At 39.6% G+C, this 26,118-nt stretch overlaps 1 protein-coding gene across 1 annotated transcript in view; it reads right to left on the minus strand.

Annotated features, from left to right (window-relative positions):
• scfd2 (sec1 family domain containing 2) overlaps positions 1-26,118 on the minus strand; it is a 168,532-nt gene that overhangs the window by 88,229 nt on the left and 54,185 nt on the right. The window contains exon 5 of the mRNA XM_007892741.2: positions 2,296-2,545. Within this exon, the coding sequence (XP_007890932.1) occupies positions 2,296-2,545 (250 nt within the window). The remainder of the gene's footprint in view (positions 1-2,295; positions 2,546-26,118) is intronic.

Raw genomic sequence — 26,118 nt, forward strand, 5'->3', positions numbered from 1 at the left:
ACTTATCATTGTCAAAAAAATCTCATAGGGCTTCACAGGATTTCACTGTGAAGTGAAATGACTATGTATTTGTAGGTGAATTAAGCAACTTGACAACAAAGGTGCACTTGTATAGAAACAGTATCCAACAATCTCTGTATTTTCTGTTTCTGTAGCCTTTAGCCACAAATTCTAGGTTGAAGACCTACATTGGCCTTAAGGGACATCTCTTACAATCAAAGTACCCTGTGAAGGAAGCTCGTTGAAAATCTGCAGCCAATAAACATTTGGGGGAATCTCTCCAAGTCATGTATGACAAACATTAACTATAAACACGTGTGCGCAGGTTGTGGAAACAGCATTCCCAACAGCTGCAGCTTTACTTTACTGCTGGCACCTTTGATTGCATACTATTTGCCACCAGGAAGGGTCAATAATCAAGTGCCTCTCTTACCTTACACTGACACTTGTACATATAAACCTGACTTCAATTATATTAAATTACACTGCTGCACTCAGCTTCAACCACTTATCCCTGGTGCATTGTGCAATTGTCAGGCGTGCCAACTTTGAAAATCCCGTTTCAGACACACTGCCAAAGCAGTCATTCTTTCTGTAACCACTATTGAAAAAGCTCCAGGTCATAAATGGGTAAAGATATCTCTGTCTCCCTTTCTGCATTATTTTCCACTGAGTTTGCCTCTGCCAAAAAGCAAACTGTAGTTTTGAGCAGTAATGCTTTATCATGATTGACTCCATCAGAATGAAACATCACTGGTTTGAGAGAAGAACAGTTAACAACTATCCTAGAAGTATAAGACTTGGAAACTCTTTACTTAACATCATAAAAAAAGGCTGTTTTCAAAACAATGTTTATATTTTCAAATACTGACATTACAGTAAAAAGCTATTTGCTTTGAGTGAAATAAAAGTGAAAATCGCTTGTTTACAGATAACAACCTAATTGTGAAAATCAATCAGCATTGTGCTCTTCCCCCTCCTACTGACATGCATTGTATTAGGAGCTGTTATTTCTGCATAGTAGCAGCATGAAGCTCATTGTGTAATGTTGTTCTTGTGTTTTTATTCGTACTCAGTGAAAAGGAGTTTACAAAATGGGCAGGAGATTCACTAAATAATCTGCAAACACGACAAAACAATCTGCAGTAAGAATGAGCCCTCCAGGCTGGTACTCCACGATGTGAAATGCTGTTCAATGAATACTGAAAGAGACTTGGAATGAATTAAAAAGGCAATGAAAAAACACAAATGTCAGCAGTGGGCTCTCCATCTGATGACAGGTGGACAAAAAGCTGGTAACTGATGGGATTAACCTTTGCCCTCAAATCCTTGTTTTTTAGTGAAAATGCAGCCTGAGGAAGAAAAGGGTTTATTGAGGCAGACCACAGCTACCTGCTGTAAGAGAAAAGGCAACATGATCAGCAGCTCCTTCCCACAGTGAAAAGATGTGAACAATCAATAACTGAAAAGATAATTTTTTAAAGATATATATGTTGTTGAAACATCTTGAAGTGCTTCACAGAATTATGTGCAGAGACTTTTTTTTGTAAGCAAATGCAGCAGCCAATATGTGTACAGACACCGGGAGAAACTCACTTCCACTTTATGTTAGTCTGCAAAACCATTTTGTTTCAAAATTTAAGATTCCATACAATTGTACAAAATTCTTCAATTTAGATTTAGTTTGGAAGCCGGATTTCTACAGTTCTTAAAAAGTAATGGCTTCCAAATTAGGATTGAATTTAAGAATTTTCCATAATTCTGCACGATCTTATATTTTAAGGCACTCAGGTCTTAAAGACTAAAACTAGGTGAAATTTCTGCCATAGATGTCAAATTCAAAGCACCTAATATGTGCTTCCAGGCAACATCTAATCAGTAGATTAAAAGGGAATGGCAGTAAGATTTATAATTCTGAAAATTTATGGTTACACATAACTGTAAACGTTTCTAAAAAAAATGCTATCTTATTGAGCCCATTATTTAACTGTTGATCACTGTCCTTGATATGTTTTGCTTGAGCCTTTTGGTCTTTTATACATTACTGTTTCTAATGTAATTTCGTTCCTATTAATGTTTTGCCCCCAGTTAGTGAGTCACCTTTCTCATCTGCCTGCTTTCTTTGGGAGAGTTGCACCAATGGAAATCTTTGTTAACAGTTTCAATCTTTGGATGGCTTCAAAAACAACCTCTGTGCCTTATGAAAATGCTGCTGTGGAGCCTAATCAGTAAATCTAGGTTTCCTTGTTGTGATTTCATTGTATGAGTGGACCTTCCCATGCAGTTTAAACTCACCTATTATTTCTTGAAGCAGTTGAGATAAACTTGGTTCATCGTTCATAGCCTGCACCAAGGCCTTCTTCACCTCGCTCTCTACTTTATCCAGCATGCTGTTGGACTTGAGCTCTCCAATTACAGAGTAGATGTAAACCAACAGAACCAGTATATCTTCAGGGCTGTAGTCAACATCACTTCTATCTCCATGGGATTTGATTTTAGGCAGTAGCTGGCTCAAAACTCGAGGCAAGTCGCGATCCCCAAGGGTCTGAGAAACAAAACAAGTTGAGAAGTTTTCAACTTTCCTAATGGATTGTAATAAGCAAATTAAAATATTCTTGAAGTTGGATCAACATTAATCTTCAATAAAAGTTCCCGCAATAATTCAAACCACTGATACGTTTAAAAAAATTCTTAAACATATTAACGCAATACTGGATCTGGATAACAGCTGTGAAGAGCAGTGAATCATAACTGTGTAAATTACAATTGAAAAACAAGAAAATGTATAAACAAGTTACTCCAGTATAGGTTATCAGGTTTGAATGGTGTTTCAATGTGCTTTTTCGGACATCTTTCCTCTCCTCATCCCCCTCAGCTTCCACCCCAGCTCGGGAGGCTACCCAGCAGTGTTAAGTACTTTAAGGCACTCCCCGCCGTCCCGCCCACCCCACCCCAACATGAAAACAGTAATATAAATGTAAATTATATTGTAAACATGTTCAGGACAAGGACAAAGGACAATATACAATTCACATTATAGTGACAAATATTACCAGGAGTGCAAATCCTAACATGACAAAACAAACCTCCATAATTAAAGTTTAGGCTTGTCATTTTGAATATGTGGAATGAGCTCTGGCTGCTGTTTAACTGTTTTCACAACCCTTTTACAAGTCTATTGTGGCTCTATTCTGATATATTATTCTTAATTGCATAAGGTTTTCCTCCTCCTCTTCCTCCTGAATGCTTGCCACAAATGTTTTTTTATTTAAAAAAAAGCACTTGACCTACTGTTTGAAAGGAAACACAGCACTATAAAATTAAGTAAGTTTCCATTGTAACTGGTCTCCCTTTTATGTGCTCAGCACTGCTAATGCAATGAGGTTGGCAATTAGGATGCCAGTGTAAAAGGAACTTCACGTTTACACAACTTTGATTCACAGATGAAAGTTACTTTACAAACAAGGTACATTAAAAATATTTTCATCTAGACTGTAACAAACATAAATTGACATTTGAAAATCAAGAATTTGATATATTAAATAAACATCTGCCAATCTAAGATTGGCAAAGTCAATAAAAAATTCTACAGGAAAAATACACAAATAAGTTTCCTACTGCAACTCACTTAAAGCTTAAGGAATCACCAGTATCCAGCCTGTTACTTTTACTCGCTGAATTCTTTACTCCATAAAGATGTGATCTCCTAGCTTTCAGCTTGGCAAAGTTTTGGTGAAAATAACGTTGTTAGGCAGATCCTAACAACAACAACAAGATTACATTTATATAGCGCCTTTCACGTCGGGAGAATGTCCCAAGGCGCTGGACAGTGTACAGCATTTCAGACCCAAGCTGGGGTCAGGTAGGGGAAGGGAGGTGAAGGGGGGTGGCCGATGGCATGGTCGAAGAGGAGGGTCTTGAGGCAGGACTTGAAGGAGGCTAAGGAGGGGTTGAGGCGGAGTGACTGTGGGATGGAATTCCAGAGGTTGGGGGCAGAATGGCTGAAGGCTCTCCCGCCAAGGTGGGGTGGGTGGGTTGGGGGACGTGGAGCAGGCCAGAGCCGGCTGAGCGGAGGGAGCGGGCGGGTTGGTAGGGGGTTAGGAGGTCGCAGATGTAGGGTGGGGTGAGGCCATGGAGGGCTTTGTAGATGAGGACCAGGATCTTGAACTGGATTCTCTGAAGGATAGGGAGCCAGTAGAGTCGGGTGAGAGTGAGGGAGATGGGGTCACGGAGTTTGGTGCGGGAGAGGACACGGGCTGCAGAGTTCTGGATTATCTGCAGCCTGTGGAGGGAGGAGTTGGGAAGGCTGACAAGCAGGGCACTTGCATAGTCGAGCCTGGAGGTAATGAAGGCATGAACAAGAGTTTCAGCGGCCTGAGGGGTGAGGTAGTGGCGGAGTCAGGTGATGTTACGGAGGTGAGAGAAGGCAGAGCAGGTCATGGCTTGAATGTGTAATAAGTTACAAACTGGCATTGATTTTGATGTTGAACTTTTACAGGGAATGTTATTTATAAAAGCATAGCGACATGGGCACTAAATGAAATTTACTAATCACAAAACCATTAAGCTTCACAGTAGCTGAAATCCACTATATTTTTTTTCCAGTTGCCTTGCATTCCTTTGACCCTCCAGTCAGATTGCAGCAGTTTGGAAGACATCATAGCTCCCTGGGAGTATATCTCAAGGTCAGCAGCTACACTAACCAGTATCCTGTCATTGCCTGAAACGTGCCTTTTGCTTTGAAAAGAGATTCTGCAATTATGGTCTATGTTTACACGGAATTGCTCTGGAGTCATTTTAACATTAAACAAGTCTTTAGGCCATATGTCAATCCCAATCTAGTCATGGTCATAGTCAGAAGTCAAAGAATTCTAGTTTCAGCAGAATGGATTTACGTATCTTTAATAATATTACATACATATACAACATATATACTTTAATTTGTTGGGCACACAATTTCAGTCTCTGAATATGTGGGTTCCTGAGGTTGTCAAGGAAGTACTGTAACTCTCCACAAGGTGTAAAAGTAAAAGTTTAAGCAGCACCATTAACAATTGCTGATAGTTTGTCCCAAAGGCTTTGTCAGCAAATCATAGAAATTTAAACACAGGAGAAGCCTTTGTGTTAGTATGGTTTATAGACAAGAGTGGCTCAGGATTGCTCAATCCGCAATGAGTATGAAATAATTCACCCTACGAGTTGAAAGTCTGTGTTTTTTGAAAACAAAACAAATTGTATTTTATCAATTCTGAAAGTTGTCTTATTTTCCCTTTTCATTGAATTCTGCATTGCTTACAATACCCTGATCTGTGCTGAGTATTTCAGTTGGGGAAGCAGCAAGGGCAATTATTGGCCTCTAAAACCATGGGCCAGACTTCCCACTCCTGACCTCAATCCAGTGTCCCTGTTGAAAACTGCACCTGCGTGTACACAAGTGAGTACAGGATACAACTCGACTTTGTTGCCCTCTCTCACTACAGCCAAAATATCTACTCAATCTCCAGTGTCAAAGTTAAATACGTTCAGAATCAGAATACTGCCAGTGGATGTGGAGTCACAGTCCAGCAACTCTAGGACAGCAACTGAGAAAACAAATAAAATATTTCTGAGCCAAGTCAGTGTTATTTTTTTAAAAATGATGCAATGAAAAACAAAAAGCAGTTATATCTGCTCAATAATGCAAAGGAAACGTTTTAAGAGCAACACACAATGATTATTGAATAAATTACAACATAAAGGAAATGTAAGAGTCGATAAACAAACCAGAAAAGCAGCAGTTCTGTTAGATTAGAAATGTTTATGATACTGTATTTGCCAGTGCCAGAAAGGCCATTTTTGAGATCACTTTTCTAGGGTTGCAGATGAATCTTCTTCAGTAGGAAAACAATGTTAGCGCTTAATTCATGAAGTTTTATTTATTAGCCCCCAGCCCTCCAAACAAACCTCTGTCTCCTCTTGTACCTATTGAAAGGCAGCTTCCCTGATTGTCCTATGAAAATAATTTATAGTAAGTATGACATTCATACTTAATAACTCTTGCATTTGATATAGAGCCTTATCACGATATTGAGACATCTCAAAGCGCTTCACAGAATATACTGAAAAGTGGATTAACTGTATTTTATGGGCGAAATGCGATTTCTATCAGATTTCCCAAAAGAAAAGGCTGCACTTTCACTTTGACACAGAGGGGTCTGCACAGATGTGTCTGGTTAAAAGTACTTGGAATAAACAATAAGAAGTGGAAGGAAAATATTTTTTCTGGAATTGGACCCAATTGAGAAGCCACACATCGTTCAACACATTTGGGATACAGAACGTCAGCAACAAATAGTTTGTTGTTGTTCTCCACTTCCAGGAATTTCAGAGCATTTTCTGTAAACTGAGGGGGGGGAAGAGACTTCAAAATTATGTTAATATATTATTTATCAATCAGACTCAAGTCTTACTTTGGTAATTTCTGTGTTCTGAGACACTGGGGAAGCACTCAAAGATGCTGCCCCACATAAAGGTTGATACAAATGCAAATTGTTGCTGTTCTGTCATTTAAAAGAAATCTACGATTGAGCAGGAAAATATAACAACAATGTTTTTTTATTCAAGAGGAGGATTATATCCTGTTCAAAAGTATAGAAAACCAAAGTTTAGACAAATCAAATTGATTTATGAATATTTTAAACAAAACCATAAAAGTGCCAGCTTGTTTATAGTGGAAATAATTAAAAGATATTCTTTGGTACACTGTGAAACGTGGTTATTTTCCTGGGTTCCGTTCACTCTTGCTAATCTTGGTTAAGAACAATTAGCTCTGAGCTGCTTCACAGTAGCTACATGTTATCAATGTAAATTTAAAACCTTTCATTGTTTTTTGATATATATTTATCAGCATAAATGATTTTCAAATAGTTTTCTTTGCTTTCAAAACATAAGTCATGATTTTTTTCCCAAAGTTTGGCAAGAAAGTTTCAAGAGTACAAACTCTTGGCTTGTTTATATTATTGTTGGAAAGAAAGCACCTTCCTCTGACAATGAGGGAAGTCCAAGCACAGAAGCTGTTTAACAGGCTGCTTAATTTCTACCTTATTTAACGTAGATTATTGATTAAATTGGATTTAAATTCTGCTTTAAAGAATTCTATGACTTATACATGACTTATACAGTTTGTCTTCAACTCAAACTCTGCACGAGTCATATTAAATGTTACGTTCCCGACTGATACGCCTTATGTGAGTTTTACTGTAGCGCCCTATTATGTTATCGAAACATCTTGAAATGCTTCAAAATGTTTTAAGGTAAAATACATGAGTGTGCAGTCAGTTTGTGCACAGCAATGACAGCCATGAAGTGAATTACCAATTTTAACTAAGCGATTGTTGACCACGACACTGGTTGAATCTCCCTTCTCTTTTCGAAAAGTGCCATATGATCTTTAAGATTCACATGAACAGGAAGACAGGACTTCGGTTTAACAACTCAACTGAAGGACATTCCTTCCAACGATGAAGCACTTCCACAGCATTGGATGTGAGTATCAGCCTAGATGATGATCTGAATGTCCAACATGAGACTTGAACCCATAACCTTCTGACTTAGAGGCGAGAGTGCTACCAACTGAGTCAGGCTGACAAGTTAAATTTAGTTTAAAATTCAACAGGTATTTCTTTCATGTGCTGTACAACATCATAGAATTATAAGCAATTGCTTCTACTAAAGGAACTGGCCAGTTTATTGTATTGGAATTCTTTAAAGCAGAATTTTTTCTCTGGATGGAGCCCGCAGAAAGGAAGCCAGGTTTTCCTTTTACTAAAGGTGCGAACTGTCAGAAACAAAGTGAAGGTTATGGTCGTCGCAGTGACACTGGATTTTAAACCACAACTTTCTGTAGGATATGCAGTTTTGTATTTTGGTGAAGAGTGCGAGTATGATTTGTACATCGGGAAGGGTGGAGTCAGCTCAGAGTACACTGCCAAGTAATGAAAAGAAAGCTTAGCAGTGCTACTGATGCACACGATTCCTGTACTATGTGTGGTTCCCTCATTATCACTGTTCAATTCAATTGGGATAAAAAGGAAAAGCTTTCATTCGCAATCAAAACTAGAAATTCAGCTTGATTTCTGTTATAAAATCTCAATAATAACACTTGGAAGGTCTTAGCAAGCTATCATACTGATAACCTGTCTCATCTCTGCTTTTCCACATGATACACATTTGACTTTGTATATAGATCTACGTCAAGCAAACAAGGAAGATGCTTCAGCAGACAAAAAATAATTTTCTGCCATTAATGATTGACGTCTTGTAATTCTCTATAAAAAATTACCATGTGAAACAAGCACTGAAAAATAACACAAATTTACATTTGTAAATCATACAAAGAATGGATGAATAAGTCTGAGTAATCTTAATTCTAAAACTAGAGTCTGTTGATAACAGAGTTACCATCTGCAGTTTCTTACATGGCACAATATTGATTTCAACTCCAACATTGGGATTAAAGGATCTGCTAAAATCTAAAATTGGTGGAACAATCTCGATGAGTTGAATGGCCTACTCCTGTTCCTAACAAAGTGTTGATTTAAAAGCCAATTATTCAAAAACTTTTTTTAAAGTTTCTCATTCCAAATATATAAAACATTTACAGAGGTGCAGACTTGTAACCTGTTGTTAGCTCCAGCCTCTCTTTATGATGAAGCCTGCACTGCCGGAATGCAAATTTACAGAATTAGAGAGGAGGGCAGAATTGTTACATAGGAAGAAACCCTGGGAATGTTGGGAACCCAGGCTGGACAAAGACAACCATCATTAACAAGTCAACGGTAATTGGTTTAAACATTCCTGCTGTAATGGACCATTACTAATTTACAATCCATCATCCATTCACAACTACTAGATCTGAACCTTAGGTGAAAAGTGTATGGTTGCCCCTGTACGACACTTCCTGTTGGCTGAAGCAATCATAGAATGGATTTATTTCTCTACCATTAGGGGATTCAAATAAAAAAATGTCAGTTCCAGGTTGTTCAAACTCGCTATAAAATTTCATTTTGCTAAAGCCGGCGCCAAGTGAGGAAACAAGATGTTCAGCTAGATCCTTGGTTTCAAAAATAAGGATTAGTTACACTCATAAAAAGCATATCCTAGCTTCACATGACTAAGGAACAATGTGTTAGCTTCTTCTAGAAGAGGTATAGTGCTGGCTTCCTGTGACTCTGACAATGTTTCAATTGGAATTTTAATGTACTCCTCATAAGCTGCTGAAAACATTTGAGCAAAACCACAATTATATGAGCCGAACTTCCCAGTACATTAATTCTAATAACCACATTTTAGCTTTTGTTTGGCTCACTGGAGTCATGACTCATATTTGTATTCAAGAGAAAAAAAACAGTATTACAGTATTTTGCTAGACATCTGCAGGTATATAAAAAAACTAGATACCTGTGGAGTAACGTTGAAAAACAGCTTGTCAAAAAAAGATTATTAACATCAACAACAACAATTTGGATTTATACAGCACCTTCCATGCCGGACAGCGTCTCGGAGCACTTCACAGTATCCCGGGGCCGAGCAAGGGGGAGGGGGAGGAAGGTGACCAAAGGCGCGGTCGAAAAGAAAGGTCTTCAGTTGAGACCAGAAAATAGGAAGAGAGGGGGCGAGGCGAAGGGAGTGAGGAAGGGAATTCCAGAGCCTCGGGGCGTAGTGATTAAAAGCACGGCCGCAGATGGTGGAGCGGAGGATTCAGGGACAAGGAGGGGGCCAGACCCGGTGGAGCGAAGGCAACGGGCACTGTTGTGAGGAGAGAGGTCAAAGAGGTAGGGGGTTGCAGAGGAATGGAGGGATTTGAAGACAAGAGTGTGGATCTTGAAGTTGATCCTCTCTGGGATAGGCAGTCAGTGCAGTCTGGCAAGGACTGGGGTGATCGGGGCGCGGAATTTGGTGCGGGTGAGAATGCGGGCGGCAGTTTTGGATGACCTGGATTTCATGGATGGTAGTGGAGGGGAGACCGGCGAGGAGGGCGTTAGAATAGTCCAGCCGAGAGGTGACAAAGGCATGGACCAGAGTTTCAGTGGTTTTTGGAGTGAGGTATTGGCGGAGATGGGCGATGCGTTGGAGGTGGAAGAAAGCGGTGCTGGTGAGGGACCGGATGTGGGGGAGGAAGGATAATTGAACCTGACGCTTAGGTTGCGTACGGGTTCAGAGTTTTAGGGGGAGGTCAGGAGGTGAGAACCATGTGATTTTAGACTTTGACGAGAGCCAAAGAGTATGGCTTCCGTTTTGTCAACATTTAGCTGAAGAAAATTTGTGCTCATCCAGCTCTTGATGTCTGACGGGCAGGCTGACAAAACATCAGGGGACTGGGAGGTCGCTAAGTGAGGTGACAAAATAGAGTTGGGGGTCGGCCGTATAAATGTGGAAGTGTACCCCATGTCTGCGGATGACATCCCCAAGAGGGAGCACATAGATTAGGAAGAGGAGGAGGCCAAGGATGGATCCTTGGGGTACTCCACAGGTAACCGAGTGAGAGCGGGAGGAAAAGACTAAATATAGTGGCTTGTTGTTCTGGGAAAACATGTAATAGAAGAGAAATCACTTCAATTATTATTTGGAATCCTATTGGTGGATGGTTAGCCTCTATCTGGAACAGTGCAACTACTCCATGTATACTGAGTGCTGGTGCAGATAGATTTGATTTGTCTTAGTTACTGTAGCATCAACGAACTGAGCTATACTTGGATCTGTTCCAGTTTCCTCTACAGGGCAATCCACAAATCCTTACTAAAGAGAGCAGATCATATTGTGCAGGATGTTTGGAGGACTTTAGTTTGAAACTTCCAACATAAATAAGGAGCAGGAAAAGAGACAAAACCAGATATGAAAAACAGGGGAATGGGGGGGAACAATATAAATCTGTCTCTCCCAGCAGCCTTTTACTTAAGTGCCGTGATTAGGTCATAAATTCAATTATTCTTTTAATAAAAAAACTGATTGTAAAAAAACAGAATCAATTTCACCAACTTCTGGTAAACCACTTAAAATGTTGCTTTGCCCAATATTTGGTGCACTTGAAGTAGCCCTGATGTTGCAACTGGGTCTCTTTAGTGCTTTGCACCTTTACTACAGACATTTCCTCTAATGTAGTTAGCTGTTCCAAAACTGCCTCTGCTTTCTGATAGTAATTTCTTGCTGTAATTAAGCCAAAAGACAAGAAGGAACCATCAGAGGAAATTGCTTCAATACCAAGAGACCCACTTTGCAGCAAATTTTCAAACAGCACAATTTTACAAGTATTGCTCAATCTTTGTCATAAGAGCAACTTTGTTAAGGGTGTGTGGGGGAAGATTATTCATAGTAAAACAAACACAATGTGGTCTTAATATAGAATTGATCCCAAACCAAGAACTTCCTAATACTGAAAAATCTTTTACAATTACCCTGTGAACATTCAAAAATAATCTTAGCATTTTAAAAAAAAGTAAATTAGACACACCCAGAATGGAATTCCAACTTTTATTTTCAAGTGAAAACACATCACGTGAGCATTATAGGCAGGAATATGCTATTGATTCTTTTGAGACAATTTTCCTCCTTCCATTATAGAAAGCTGTGACGTATACAAGAGTATTATTCCACAAATGCTGGCTGCTCTCCAGTACCTTAGCCAAGTAGCTGTGCTTCATGAGTGAACCTAGAAGTCAGCATCAGTGGGCTCTTTAACAGTAGCTCAAAGTTCAAACCCATTCTTGTCTGACATTCTTGCACATGCAATTCCCTAGCCATTTATTTTGAGTCAGTGTGGCAGGCACAGAATTCCCACGTGGAACCATAACATCCAATGCATGAATTGTAATTTCAGGTTTTCTTTTGCCCACTTCATGTGGAGCAGCAATTCCCAGTGACAAAAATGAGAGAACTCAAGCTTGGCAGTAAGTCAGGTGACCCATTTATGTTTCATTTACAAAAACACATCAAATTTGTATGTACAATCACACGTGCATGAAACACCAAAGTACACTTTCATGTCCAACTAAGCCTTCGGTAGCAGCAATAGATTAATGAGTGAGAGAATCAGAGGTCAAAAATGTACCCAAGCAGGTAGGATGCCAAGAAAAGTTTGAACTCATGGAGGAAAAATTGGAAGCAGCCCAAGAAAATATACACAGCGACATATGCAGATATGCTGTAATTCAAGGGCTATATAAAGGGTTATAGAGAGGTGTTAATAGAGACAGAGCAAAGAGGTTTAAACATTGCATGATACTTATCCATTTGCAAGGTTCAGACGATTACATACCATAATAAAATGAGTTCTGCTGTTTTTACAAAATACATAAATGTATTACAAAAATTAAAATGGAGGAAGACAGGCAATAGAACACATGCGCTTTTCCCCATTACAAATTCTAATTTTCACAACATCTGTGCAGAGAAAAACCCATAAAGAAATAACATAAACCAAAAAAAAATTACAATTCCAGCAACTACTAGAATTAAAAAAAAAGAATATTTCAAAATGCAGTAGTTGTCTAAAAACACTCCAGTTGTTAAAACACTACCAAAGAAATAAGACAGCAACTTCTACACAGTGGTGACTTTCACATCAAAAGACAGAACAATGTATATATTTTGAAAACTGAAATCAAAAAGTGTCAAACTAAAAACTTGACCAACAATTATAAGATCTGGGGAGAAATCAAGGAATGGCAATGAATTATGCAGTACCAGGGGGCTCTTCAATGCTGTAAACACTAAAAGCACCGCCAACAAAGGGCAAATAATATTTTGTAAGCTCTTTCAATGTTGGGGAAGCAAAATTTTACAAAAACTCATCACCATGCTTAAGAGTACCCAAACCAGACAGAGTTTCCCATGTATATGCCACCTACAAAGGGAACTTGCTACTGTTTACAACTATACTTTTTGCAGTGCTCTAAGGACCAGACACTTCTTTCCAACAAATTGTGACCGGGTTGTCTCGCAATCCTTATAAAGTTGCATTTTACTTAGAAAAATGACATATGATTTGCTAGCTGTTGGGATAGATTCAAACCACAACAACAAAATTACATTTGTATAGCACCTTCATATCGGGAGGATGTCCCAAGGCACTGGACAGTCAAGTGTTTCGGACCCGAGCTGGGGGTCGGGATTAGGGAGCGTGGAGGGCAAGGGAGGGAAGCAGGGTGATCGAAAGCACGGTCGAAGAGGAGGGTCTTGAGATAGGTCTTGAAGGAGGCAAGGGAGGGGCTGTGGGACGGACTTACAGAGGGTGGGGGCAGACTAGCAGATGTCCTGCCCGCCAATGTTGGGGAAGGCAAGGCCAGAGCTCACTGAGCGGAGGTAATTGGCAGATTGGTAGGGGATTAGGAGGTCACAGAGGTGAGGGGAAGCGAGGCCATGGAGGGCTTTGAAGGTGAGGATCAGGATCTTGAATTGTATCCTCAGTGTGATGGGAAACCAGTGGAGTCGGGCGAGGATGGAGGTGACAGGGTCAAGGAGCCTGGTGTGGGAGAGGACATGTGCTGCAGAGTTCTGGATGATCTGCAGTCTATGGAGGGAGGAGTTGGAGAGGCCGACGCAGGGAGTTTGCATAGTCGAGCCTGGAGGTTATGAATAGCTTTAAAGGGAACACGATGGAGTAGGAAAGATAAATTATTTTTATTCTAATCTAAAACTCCTTTCCATATTTCCTATGAAAAAAGTCACAGAAACATCTCCTCCCTTAGTGGAATTATTATTCCCATTGATCTGATTTGTAAAGGCATCATCATGGAAACCCAATGAGTAATTTCCATCTGGATAAGACTCAATAGGGTGACCTTTTCCAATGAAGCATTTCTGGCAGTTTACTATTTCCTGAGAAGGAATCTGCATGCTTCCAAATAAAAGACCGACTACCTTGTCTGGCATTCCTCATACTTTAAACAGGTATCAACAATTTATTACATAAAACCAAGTTGATGAATCACAAAGATGAAGACATTTGATTACACAGATTTGCCCAATTTACAACTGAAAGCATTCACAAAAATGGAAAAGAATGTATAGGAGAGGGAATTAGAAGGCGGAGGCTGATGTGGATTATAAATATCAGCATGGACTACTTGAGCCAAATGGCCTGTTTCCATATTGTAACAGTCTATGTAATTGATCCTATTGTGTATCAAAGAACTGAATGACAGCTCACTGTAAAAGTGCTCAGTGTATGGCTACTACTACTGTAATAATACTTGCATTTGATAGATACTGTAAGAGAAGGACTGTTTGATGAAATCTTGGTATAATAATCCTTGCATTTGATATATCGCTTTTCACGTCAGGAGGACGTCCCAAAGCGCTTCACAGAATATACCGTAAAGTGAATTGACTGCATATTTGTGGGCAAACATGGCAGCCAATTGCGCACAGCAATGTCCCACAAACAGTCGTAGATTGAAAATGACCAATTTATTATTGTTTTTTGTATGAGAGGGATTATTATTAGGCGTGTGGAGTAAGGAAACTTGCCCAAGGTTTTGCCCTGTCTGGAATTGAACCCAGATGTCTCGCTTGCAAAGCGAGTGCTCTAACCACTGAGCTATAGGACTCCACATTTGAAGAATGAAACGATGCTACAATTCATCAAGCAAATCATCTTCTATTCATAATAGACTAATTTGAAGCGCAACAGACTTCTTATTGTCTTAGCCTTGAAACATTACATATAGTATTTTATATAGACACAGCATCTTGAGTGGAGTCCTGTAGCTCAGTGGTTAGAGCACTCGCTTTGCGAGAGACCTGAGTTCAATTCCAGGCAGGTCAGGGCGAAACCTTGGGCAAGTTTCCTTACTCCCCACAGAGCCTAATAATAATCCCTCCAAAACCAAAAACAATAATAAATTGGTCATTTTCAATCTACGACTGTTTGGGGACATTGCTGTGCGCAATTGGCTGTCGCGTTCGCCCACAAATATACAGTCAATTCACTTTACAGTGTGTTCTGTGAAGCGCTTTGGGACGTCCTCCCGACGTGAAAAGCGCTTTATCAAATGCAAGGATTATTATTATTATTATTGAGTTATATCCACTTGATACTCATTTGTATGGAATTAATCTTTCACTATTTACCCTCTCAAACCCTTTTATAATTTTAAGCATTTAGATTGATTCTTGCTTAATTCTTGCTCCACTGAATATAGCCCCATCTTTTCAGACTTGCATCACAAATAAATTCTGTTATCACTGGTGTCCTCCTTATGTATCTAATCTCCACCCTCACCAGGTCTCTTAATAATAATAATAATCCTTGCATTTGATATAGCGCTTTTCATGTCGGGAGGACGTCCCAAAGCGCTTCAATAATATATTTTCTATGAGAGGGTGCCAAATACATCAAGTGTAGTCTAACCAATGTCTTATGAAGATTAAAATCACCTACTTTACTATTCAATTCTCCTATATTAAGACCTAGCACCCCACTTGTGATTTATTATCTTTTCTACCTAAAATTGCATTTGTAAAGTTCTGTGCATCTACACGTCTCAGTTCCTCTAATAGTTGGAGAATTTTACCATTTATGAGAACTAACTTTCTACAGTTGAACGTCAACAAGACCGAGGCGCTCCTGATTGGCGCACCAGACTCCGTGACCCCATCAGCCCCACTCTCGCCCGGCTACACTGGCTCCCCGTCCCCCAGGATAGAGTTCAAAATCCTTGTCTTCAAGGCCCTCCACGGCCTTGCTCCTCCCTATCTTTGTGACCTGCTGATCCCATATCAACCTGTCTGCTCCCTCCGCTCAGCAAGCTATGGCCTGCTCCACATTCCACAACCCCCCCTGGCCCGCCCCATCATCGGCCTTCTGTCTTTCCGCCCCCAGCCTATGAAACTCCATCCCACATTCCCTCTGACTCACTCCCTCCCTTGCCTCCTTCAAGGCACGTTTCAAAACCCTCCTCTTTGACCGAGCCTTTGGCCACCCTCCTACTCTCCACCCTCCCCAATCCTGACACCCAGCTTGGGTCCAAATCCTTGACCAGCACCTTGGGACTCCTCCTGACGTGAAAGGCATTATACAAATGTAATTTTGTATTGTATTTATGGTATATTTCTATTCTATTACTGCATCCCAATCAAAGAATTATACTGCACAGGAGGAAGCCATTCAGCCCATTACTGGCTCTTTGAAAGAGCTATCCAAATTATTCACACTCCTCCGCTCTCTCCCCATAGCCTAGCAAATTTGTCCTTCCCAATTTGGATTATTTCTAACATCTCTATGAAACAACTTGACATTCTCCCCATGACCCAAATTAAATGGTACCCCTCTCCAGCATCCTTTACACTTTAACAACTTTTAATTTTGGAAATTCTCAAATATTGATATTATTTCCTTGTGCCAATGTCCAAATTTAATATTTGACACAATATAAAATAATCCAGGAATATGTTATTCACTACAATGGTCAATTTAAGAAACATGCATTTACTTCTATTCTCCCTCTCCTTTCTGCCCTTCAGCAACCTTCTACTTATAAACACTACCACACTGCTATTAAAACCATGATACCCTTACTTCTTTACATTGAAAAGTACAGTATATCTAATTTTATCTGTTGAAATCTCAATAGATAAAATCAGTGGATTACTGTATCAGTTTAAAACTTATACACCCACACACCATATGTCCATTTCTTAGAAGGGATATTTATAAAACTGGTTGCTTAACTCCAAATTAAATTCAAAGCTTCAAAGGCATCCTTTTTACCAATGTAGACATTTATATAATGTGGTAACAAGAATACAGTCCTATTAAAAAAATACATTAAGTTTAACATCCAAGAGTCACATGAGCAAACTCAAACAAGTGAGCATAAAGAGTTCAAGTCACAACTTTAGTCAAAACAGTCCTCTTCTCTCCTCCAGAGACTCTCCTTTCTGCCACTGTGTGGATTGCTTTCAATTCCTTCTCTTAACACAACCATTTCCTGCCACATGTCAGTGATGTGATCTCCAACAGCCAATCAAAATCAGCTCTAAATTAACCGCTCACAAGGGACAGGTTACATACTCTTTGGAGAGCTCAATAGTCAACTTTCTAATTTGAAGCACATGGTGGGGGGGCAATGTTACCTCACTCTCGAAAGGGCCACAGCTCACTTTGCAGATTTACAACATTGAGAACTGTTCCAGACAAAATTTATCCAGAATTCTGGGTGTTTATCCCAACAATCCTGCTGTAGGGTGAAGCAATTGGGTTTTTGTGGCATAATGTTTCATGCCCGGAAAAGTCATTATTCCTTCTGATGTGCTGTCAGTGTCGGATTGTGTGGGATGCATTTTCTTGAACAATACAATATGTTTAGTGCACAAATATATTAGAATCATATGCAAATATGGAATGTTCAAAGAGAGACATCTATACAACAACAACAACAAAATTACATTCGTATAGCGCCCTTCACGTCCGGAGGACGTCCCAAGGCGCTGGTCAGACAGAGTTATGGACCCGAGCTGAGAGTCGGGGTGGGGGAGGGCAGGGGGAGAAGCAGGGAGATCGGAAGCATGGTTGAAGAGGAGGGTCTTGAGATATGTTGAGGTATATACAATAATAATAATAATAATAATCCTTGCATTTGATATAGCGCTTTTCACGTCGGGAGGACATCCCAAAGCGCATATACAAGTATGTTGTACCCAAATATGCACATCATTTACGTTTTTCCCCAGATTAATTTTAGTTGGATCTTGTACCAAGAGAACTGGGGGGCATAGCAATCTACTGGCTGACCCTTAAATAGGCTCAAATGTAGTCCAGAATGGAAGATGAAAGTCTTCTTCCTCTACCTGTTGAGAACTGCAAATTAAGTTATTATTATCATTAGTGCTCTGAGATGCTACCCTGCATGAAGAACGCTGTAAACATGCAAGTTGTTGTTGTTGAAGCAGCAGGACAGTCCCACGTGTTTCCAATAATCCGAATCCACCAATAAATGTGGCCATAATTTGGCACAAATTGGATAAAGTCCTTTAAAAAGAATAATGTAGGCCACATCCTTACCATATGAACTGCTTTATTAAGGTTGGAGTTAAGCAAAGGGATTGGGAAAAGCAGAAGGAACTGACCCTTGTGTAAAAGTAAAATATTATTTGATGTTTACATTCCTGATCCTAAAAAAGACAAGGTAACTAGAGCATTTTTGTTTGGTTAGCGGGGTGTCTGACACATCACCATGCTTAAGAGTATCCAAACCAGACTGAGAGTTTCAAATATGCATGCCACCTACACACAAAAATTTCCATGTACCTGGAATGGAAAGCTGGAATGAAATGCATACTCTCTCCCTGGAGCAACGGACTGCTTACTGAATTATAGAGAGCATTAGCCACTGGTTGGCAAGAGTGAAGGCTTGGGGACCCCAGAGTGTGCATCGGAGTACTGTGGAAGTTTAACAATCTCAAACAGCATAGCTTCCAATTAAGAGTACTGACTAACAAGCTTTCTGCTGCTTCTCCTACTAATATCACCCTACATGATAGAGCTTTGACTTACAGGGTTGTCAGGAGCTGAGAAGAATCTCTGATCCTAGTGACTGGTCTGCCCTTGAAGTCTTGCCGATGAGCCAGGTTGATTGGTCTGATATATGCAGTGCCCCAGAGGTCTGCAGATCTGACTACTTCAGAAACCAGACTAGTGAGACTGCCACAGAGATTGACTTGATTCCAACATTCCGTTGCCAAGCAAGCCACCTTGGAGCCAGTTCAACTTCAAGCAGAATAAACAAGGGGGAAACCTTTGCAGGGTGGTCAATCAGCTACAGCACTATAAATGTCAGTATTTGTGACCTTGTATTTTCCTAGGAGAGTGACGGGAAGATAGGCGGAGCGGGAGATATGAGGCAGCGTAAAGAATGACGGGAAGGTGGTTTCGCTAATGGCCTATCGCCATCCGGTTGCATAGCCTGGCTCTGCCTCGGTTTCCTATCGCTGTTTCATGAAAGAATCTTCCATCCTAAATTGTAAATTAAGTTTTTCTAATCACTTTAGATGTTAAAAGTGCTAATAAATGCTCTACATGTTAAGGTCTCACTTCAGTAAAATTTATTAACGCATTTCTGCTGTTGTAAAATAACTAATAAACTTGGAGCTGTATATTGCATAACATGGGTGAAATTCCTTCTAAACATGGCTACCAAGTGCAATTTGACTGGCAATTGAATGTTAACTTGAATTGAACATTTTAATGAATTGGCAAAACAATAAATGCCTAGTTACAATTTTAGGTACAGTAGATGTACTATTGTACTATTGGTACAGTAGAGGTACTATTGAATCATAACTACTTGCAACCTTTGAGCAATACAAGAGGAATCTAATTACATTGACAAGGGTCAGTTTGACCCAGTGTTATCAACGGACAACTGAACCATATCCTGTAACATTCTAGTCCCTCGGGCATAAAATACAACTGTACAAGGTCAGAATTTCTTCTTCACATTAAAATGCAACACAAACATCATATACATGCTGAAAAGTTCTTTAAACTCAATACATAACTTTCCTGAATCAGATTCTTCATAACGTATTTAGACAAAGAAAACTTACCATTCTATTGCACACCTAATGTGTAATTCACCTTAATGTTTTGCATTAGTATTAAAGTACACAACGCAAAAATGTCAGTTCTCTACTGGCACAGGTAACTTTATTGACAGAAGTCAGCAGTTCAGTTTATACTCCTTTGCAGACGACTCTTTTTATCCTGTCACCCACTGCTGATGACAACACAGTCAGGTTGGCTCATTGGCAGGACTCCAGTGTCTGACTAGGCTGGTAAATCATGATGGATTTTTACACCCGATTTACCAGCCCAGTCAGACATTGGAGTTTCTCAAATTCTGCTGTAAAATGTCGTTCCACCTATTAATTATAGTACATTTCAAAATCATCACTATATTTAATGCCAATACTCTACCTATGTTTTGTATAGTTTATTTCTCCAGACTTATTGATTAATAAACTCTGGGTAAAGCTCATTCATAAAAACTTGTCATTCAATTACAAAAGAATCAACCACAAATAGATTGGGTGGGGAAACTTGAAGCAGGCTGCTGTTAGCTGAGCTGAGGGAGCAGCCAACTTGGTAAAGTTGCAAGAGGTGACAGAGGTAGAGCGGGGCAAGGCCATGGAGGAATTTGAATATCAGGATGAAGATCTTGAATTCAATCCAATGGGGAATAGGGAGAAAGTAAAGCCAAGATAGCTATCGGGTGATAAGATCAAGGAGTCTGATGTAAGAGAGGACATGAACAGAATTGCATTAGCATCATGTCATCTGCCTAACATCGGCACAACCCAACATTGATAGACACTGGACATTTCAACGCTTGTTATCAAAAAGGAAAAATAAGGAGCTGGATTGATTTCCCAAAGAAGTTGCCTCAGGATGGAATAACTGCATGTTTTTCTAAGTATTGTGGCAATCTTTTTTTTGGTCAGCCAAGTGTCTGACACATGCGGAAATCCATCACCATGCTTAAGAGTTTCCAGACCAAACTGAGATTTCCATGCATCTATGGAAATTCCAGATTTTTATTGGAATGGAATGCCCACTCTCTCCCTAGAGGAACGTATCATGCTTCTCTAATCCAGAAATTTTGATTGTAGATTGGCAAGAGCAAAGACTTGGGGGCACTAGAGTGTGCGTTAGGGTACTGTTGGAGTCTAACCAGCTAAAGTCTCATAGCTTGTTGTTGAGAGCTATGCGTGGCAAGCTTTCCCACTGCTTGTCCAGCTAGGACCACCCTACTGGTTTGGACTTTCACTTGCAGTGTTAACAGGAGCTCAGTGGGACGACTGCCTGCCTCTAGTGACTGGTCGGCCCTTCCAAGTCCCCACCGATGAGCCAGGCTGGTTATGCTGTCACCAGCAGTGCCCCGGAATACTGTGGACCAACCTGACTCAGGAACTGGACTACCAAGACCGCTACTGAGGGTGGGCTTGATTTTGACATTCTGTTGTCAAACATGTCACCTGAGCCAGTTCAGCTCCAAAGAGACCCCTGACCTGTCCCCAAGAAGGATGTTGCAATCTAGGAAAGAATTTGCATTTTTATAGTTTAGTGTAGTGCCTGTTTTTGGAGGCAAAAAGGGCTGCAACGAGGTCTCACAAACTATCATGAGTTGAATGTTCATTTAATCTGGAGCATGGTTGGCCACGACACAGGGAGAACCTCCTTTTCTTTCCAAATACAGGACCTTGTGGAGTCCTGTAAGTCAGTGGTTAGAGCACTCGCCTCGCAAGCGAGAGACATGGGTTCAATTCCTGGCAGGGTGAAATGTTTGGCAAGTTTCCTTATTCCACACGCCTCTGTTTACCTAGCAGTAAGTAGGAACCCAGTTATTAGTCGATTGGTGGATCACTTTTCCAGGGGTAATAACTCCTTCAAAAAAAATAATGAATTGGTCACTTCAATCCATGACTGTTTGTGGGACACTGCTGTGCACAATTGGCTGCCGTGTTTCGCCCACAAAATATACAGTCAATTAACTTTACAATATATTCTGTGAAGCACTTTGAGACATCTCGAAGATGTGATAAATGCAAGGATAATTATTATTATAAATAGTGTTCTGGAATCTTAATGTCCATCTGAAGAACATTAGGCAGATGTAGCAATCTGTTTATCATGGACAAAAACCTCTGAAATTTTCAATACAAATCCCTGCCCCCTCCACCCACTTTTTAAATTTCTGTGGGGCAATCAAACATGTATTTGTCAGTTCCCTGAGGATTTGTGGCAAAGCAGGCTAGATGATTAACAACTCAGTTATAGAAGCTGTGGGTGATGGTAAACACTGCAGAATGTCACCAGAACAAGCACAGGATTGGTACATATGCAACTGAGGTATAGCCTATATTATGAACAATATAAACATTGCAGCCAAAATAACGTAGCTTACTTTCCTGAGATTTTCCCTACTTACGTATGGAAACATCAGTTTGAATTGCATTTTATTCCCCAAGTGAATAAAAATAGGTAGGACTCCACAGATGAGGGTAATTATTACAAAGCAAGTTCCTTCTAAGTATATTTCAACAAAACACAGACATGACAGAAAAGTATTAAAATATTTAACATCTGGGTAAATGTTATTGAATCACATCTGCTTCAACATCCCCTATGAGACATAGTAACCTTCTGAGTCCTGATTTTCCCTTACAACTCGACTGGCCAAGTTATTATAATGAAGAGAATGAAAGATAAAGTTAAAGAAATAGGCTCAGAGAATATTATATTTTAAACTGACTATTCTACTGCCGACCCAGACATATTAATTATAGTAAAATAAAGAAGACTCTGTGGGCCTCACAGTGTTAATAATGTGAACTTTCTGTTTGTGTTACACTGACAAGCAGATTAGTCATAAAGGGAAATTCAGCATTTCTACTCCTGTGGTTTACTCGCTTTATTTCATTATTTAGATGAATGTTTTTGGGGTTGGGATTCGTATCTCTTTAGGCCATTTTGACCCTCAGGAGTCTGTCGCGAATTGTATTTGCAGATAAAGACTGCCAGACAAAAACCTAAAACACATTTATTCAGGCTGGAGAGGAAAAGGGTAGAAAACACTCATGACTTCATAATGAACTTCACATCTCTCACGGGACTTGACATCTGACACAAGGAGTGGGCCAAATAAGAACCAGAGCGTGGGCCCCGACATCAACCTGGTTTTAATTAGGCCCTTGTAAAGGAGCTCTTCTACAGAAACTCGTCAAGTTGAAGAGTTCATATACACAACGTCCTGTGGGCCCAGACAGAGCCAAGTTTGTACGACTGTTGCCTTTTGAAAAAAGATTTTGCTAAAAGTGTACAGAGATATTAATATAGATTAGTAACCCTTTAACACTCAGTGTAGCTAAATGTTAGTTATTCATAACCAAGGTAATTCAACTGCATGTGGATAATGTTGACATGTGATCCCAGTTCTATTCTAGATTTACTCCATTTGGTTAAGCATAGACATTCCAAAACTCCATTTACACAGAAAATTAGATAAAACAGATGTTAAATTTAATAACCTCAATCCAAATGACCTGACCTCACTCAAGCTGGATTTTGCTTTTGACGAGGGTGACTCCCCGCTTCTCAACTATTATCTTTTTCTCCTAACAAACCATTGCTGGATATATATGGACTATTACATTGCAACAGCTTACTTTATCAGCAGGCCCCTGACTGAGACTTCAAGGGGACATTGGCATCCAATTGCAGAACCGGTACCTCGAGGTCAGAAATAGCAATGAAAACTAAAAAAAAACCTCCTCCTTTGGTGTAACGTTTGAAATTCTATGAATTATACCCTCAGGAGAATACCCTCACAACACTAATGTCAATTTACACTCATCCTACAGATTCTCCAAGCAAGATTGTGTTGAATTACAATTTATCTTCATTAGCTGTATGTCTGACACATGTGGAATCCCAATGCCATACTTAAGAGTCACCACACCAGTCAGAGTTCTACGTATGCATGTCACCTAAACATGCCAATTTCCCCTACAGGAAACACACTCCTTACTTAATTCTAGCAAGTATTAAATGCAGTTTGACAAGAGATAAGGCCTAGGCACTCCAGAATAATATAATAATCCTTGCATTTGATATAGCTCCTTATCACATCTTCTAGATATCTCAAAGCGCTTCACAGAATATACTGCAAAGTGAATTGACTTTATATTCCGTGGGAGAAACCCGGCAGGCAACTTCGCACAGCAGAGTCCTACAAACAGTCGTGGACTGAGTGACCAAATTATTATTTTTTTAATTTACTTGAAGGGATTATTATTGTTATTTGTGAATATTGTCTGGCAAGCTTCCCATTGCTTGTCCAGTTAGCACAATATATTTCACTATACCTATATATGGCATTCACTTGACAGAACAATTCTTGCCCCAGTGACGAGTTATTGTTGACGTCTGTCATGAACAGTGTCTCAGTGTACTGCAAACCCACCTGGCTCAGGAAACAGATTGCAGAGACTACCACAGAGGGTAGATTCAATTTATTTAGTAATCCAGCACATCATGTTGGAGCCAGCTCAGCCTCAGGGAAACACTGATTTGATCCCCCGCCACTCCACCTAACCCCAGAAGATAGTTAAGCAAAGTTGTGCTAATGGACTTATGAACAATGAAATCTTGATTGACACAAGACCTCATCCCACTGGACTGCATTTAAACCCAAGTCAGAGGCTAGAAATCATTGCTCATGGACTAGGTAGATATCCCAATGCAGATCTGAGGGAGTATTGCACTGTTGGTATTGCGTGTCATCTTGGAGGAGTTGTTTAACCAAGCTCACACTGCCTGGACATGAAGGATGCCAAAAAGAGGAGACTGGCCAACAATCCCCCATATTAAAATAAAATGGTCATTCACTTCATGGCCATTCATTACAAAGTGTTTCAGAGTTGTATTTGTAGGCCAAATTGAAAAACAATTTGGGGACATTCACCTACAAATATGAGATGTTTTGACATGATAAGAAGCCATATGAAATGCAAGGATAATATAATACTGCGTCATCCAGGTTTTTAATAACTTGGTACATTTCAAATACTATGCATAGTATTTTTAAGGAATAAACATACTGATGGAAATTATATGAATTTTGTAAAATATTACAGAAATAGGTCAACAGGTGTATTCATGTCAGGTACAGTTTTAATAAAACACATCTAGAATGCAAAAATAAAATGGGAACAAATTGCTCACATCTGGTTCCCTGATTACTCTAGGCAGTGGAGTACGTTGCACTTCTTTGCCAAAAAATACAGTCTTAATCAGATATTAATCTCACAACTATGATAAATGCACCAATTCCATCTCAAACACATCTTGAATCCAAATATGGTACAGATTGCACTCAAGCATGTAACCTACATGCTTTCTCCTTTCTCGGCTTCTCAGGCCAACTGCACGTGGACAAAGTCAACTGTTGAAATGTGATACTTTAGATCCAAAAAGCAATGTATACAAACACATATATGTTTACAACCTAACACACATATGGGCTGCAAGTAAAAGGGACAAATAAGAAGCAGAAAGAAAACATTTGATATTTCATGTTGATATAATCACATTTTCAGCATTAACTGTGCTAAGTTAATATCATGGGGGTGGTGACAAACCTGCCATATTTCACAATGGCAGAATTTAAAGTTTATTGCACACAAAGCATTTTTGTGCTAGACCTGTAAGAAGACAAATCAGTCAATGAGCCTGACCCTTGAAGAATGTCTATCCAGAAACACAATACATGCTATCATCTTTGTAATCATAAAAAATACACCACCATTCTGCCTGCACCCCATGTCAGAATGAATTAGGATCCACATGTTTTCATTCTGCTTAACATTTCAAAACAAATGTCTGGAGTAGAACTTCTGTTGATTAATGGTCCAGTGGATCACAGACTATGCAGACAGCAAGATGTAGTATTTCCACGAACACCTTTAAATTCAGCTGGAGTAACTCTTTGCTTAATGCGATTACTGTTCTTACTTTGCCAAAAACAGATTTTTTTTGTATTGCCAATTCAAAGTGGGTAGGAAGATGGAACACTAATCCAGACTTCTACCAGAACTTTAGTTTTTAGTTCTTTCAAGATTGTTCAATTACTGGAATCTTTTTTGTTGTTCGTCTTATCCATTGCTGTTTTTTTTTGCTCTAAAGCAACTGAAAGCCTAGAGTTTAGTTAAAAGTCTCCCTCACCACTGAAGCAGTTTTATTTCTTTTTTACTATAAATTAAGAACCTCCGCTGTCAAGATGAGGATTATTTGAGGCAGGTCTTTACATTTCAAGAGATGATGTTCATTGAACATTTCATAAAGTTACCATGAAAAAAATGCAACAAGGCTTTAGATGGAACTGAGTCGTACAGATGAAAAATAAACAATAAGGTGCCATTAAGTCTTCAAAATTCAAGGAAGCTAAATGGGCTTTCTAAAAATGACAGCTTTACTTTCACTAACTACTACAAAACTCACTTCCTATTACTTGCTTTGGAACAGACTGCTCCTGGTCCATTTACATTTTTAGCATTCTACAATTCTAGGCCGCAGTGTGACTC

The sequence above is a fragment of the Callorhinchus milii genome, unplaced genomic scaffold (assembly GCF_018977255.1).
Source record: "Callorhinchus milii isolate IMCB2004 unplaced genomic scaffold, IMCB_Cmil_1.0 Scaffold1, whole genome shotgun sequence".
Taxonomy (NCBI): domain Eukaryota; kingdom Metazoa; phylum Chordata; class Chondrichthyes; order Chimaeriformes; family Callorhinchidae; genus Callorhinchus; species Callorhinchus milii.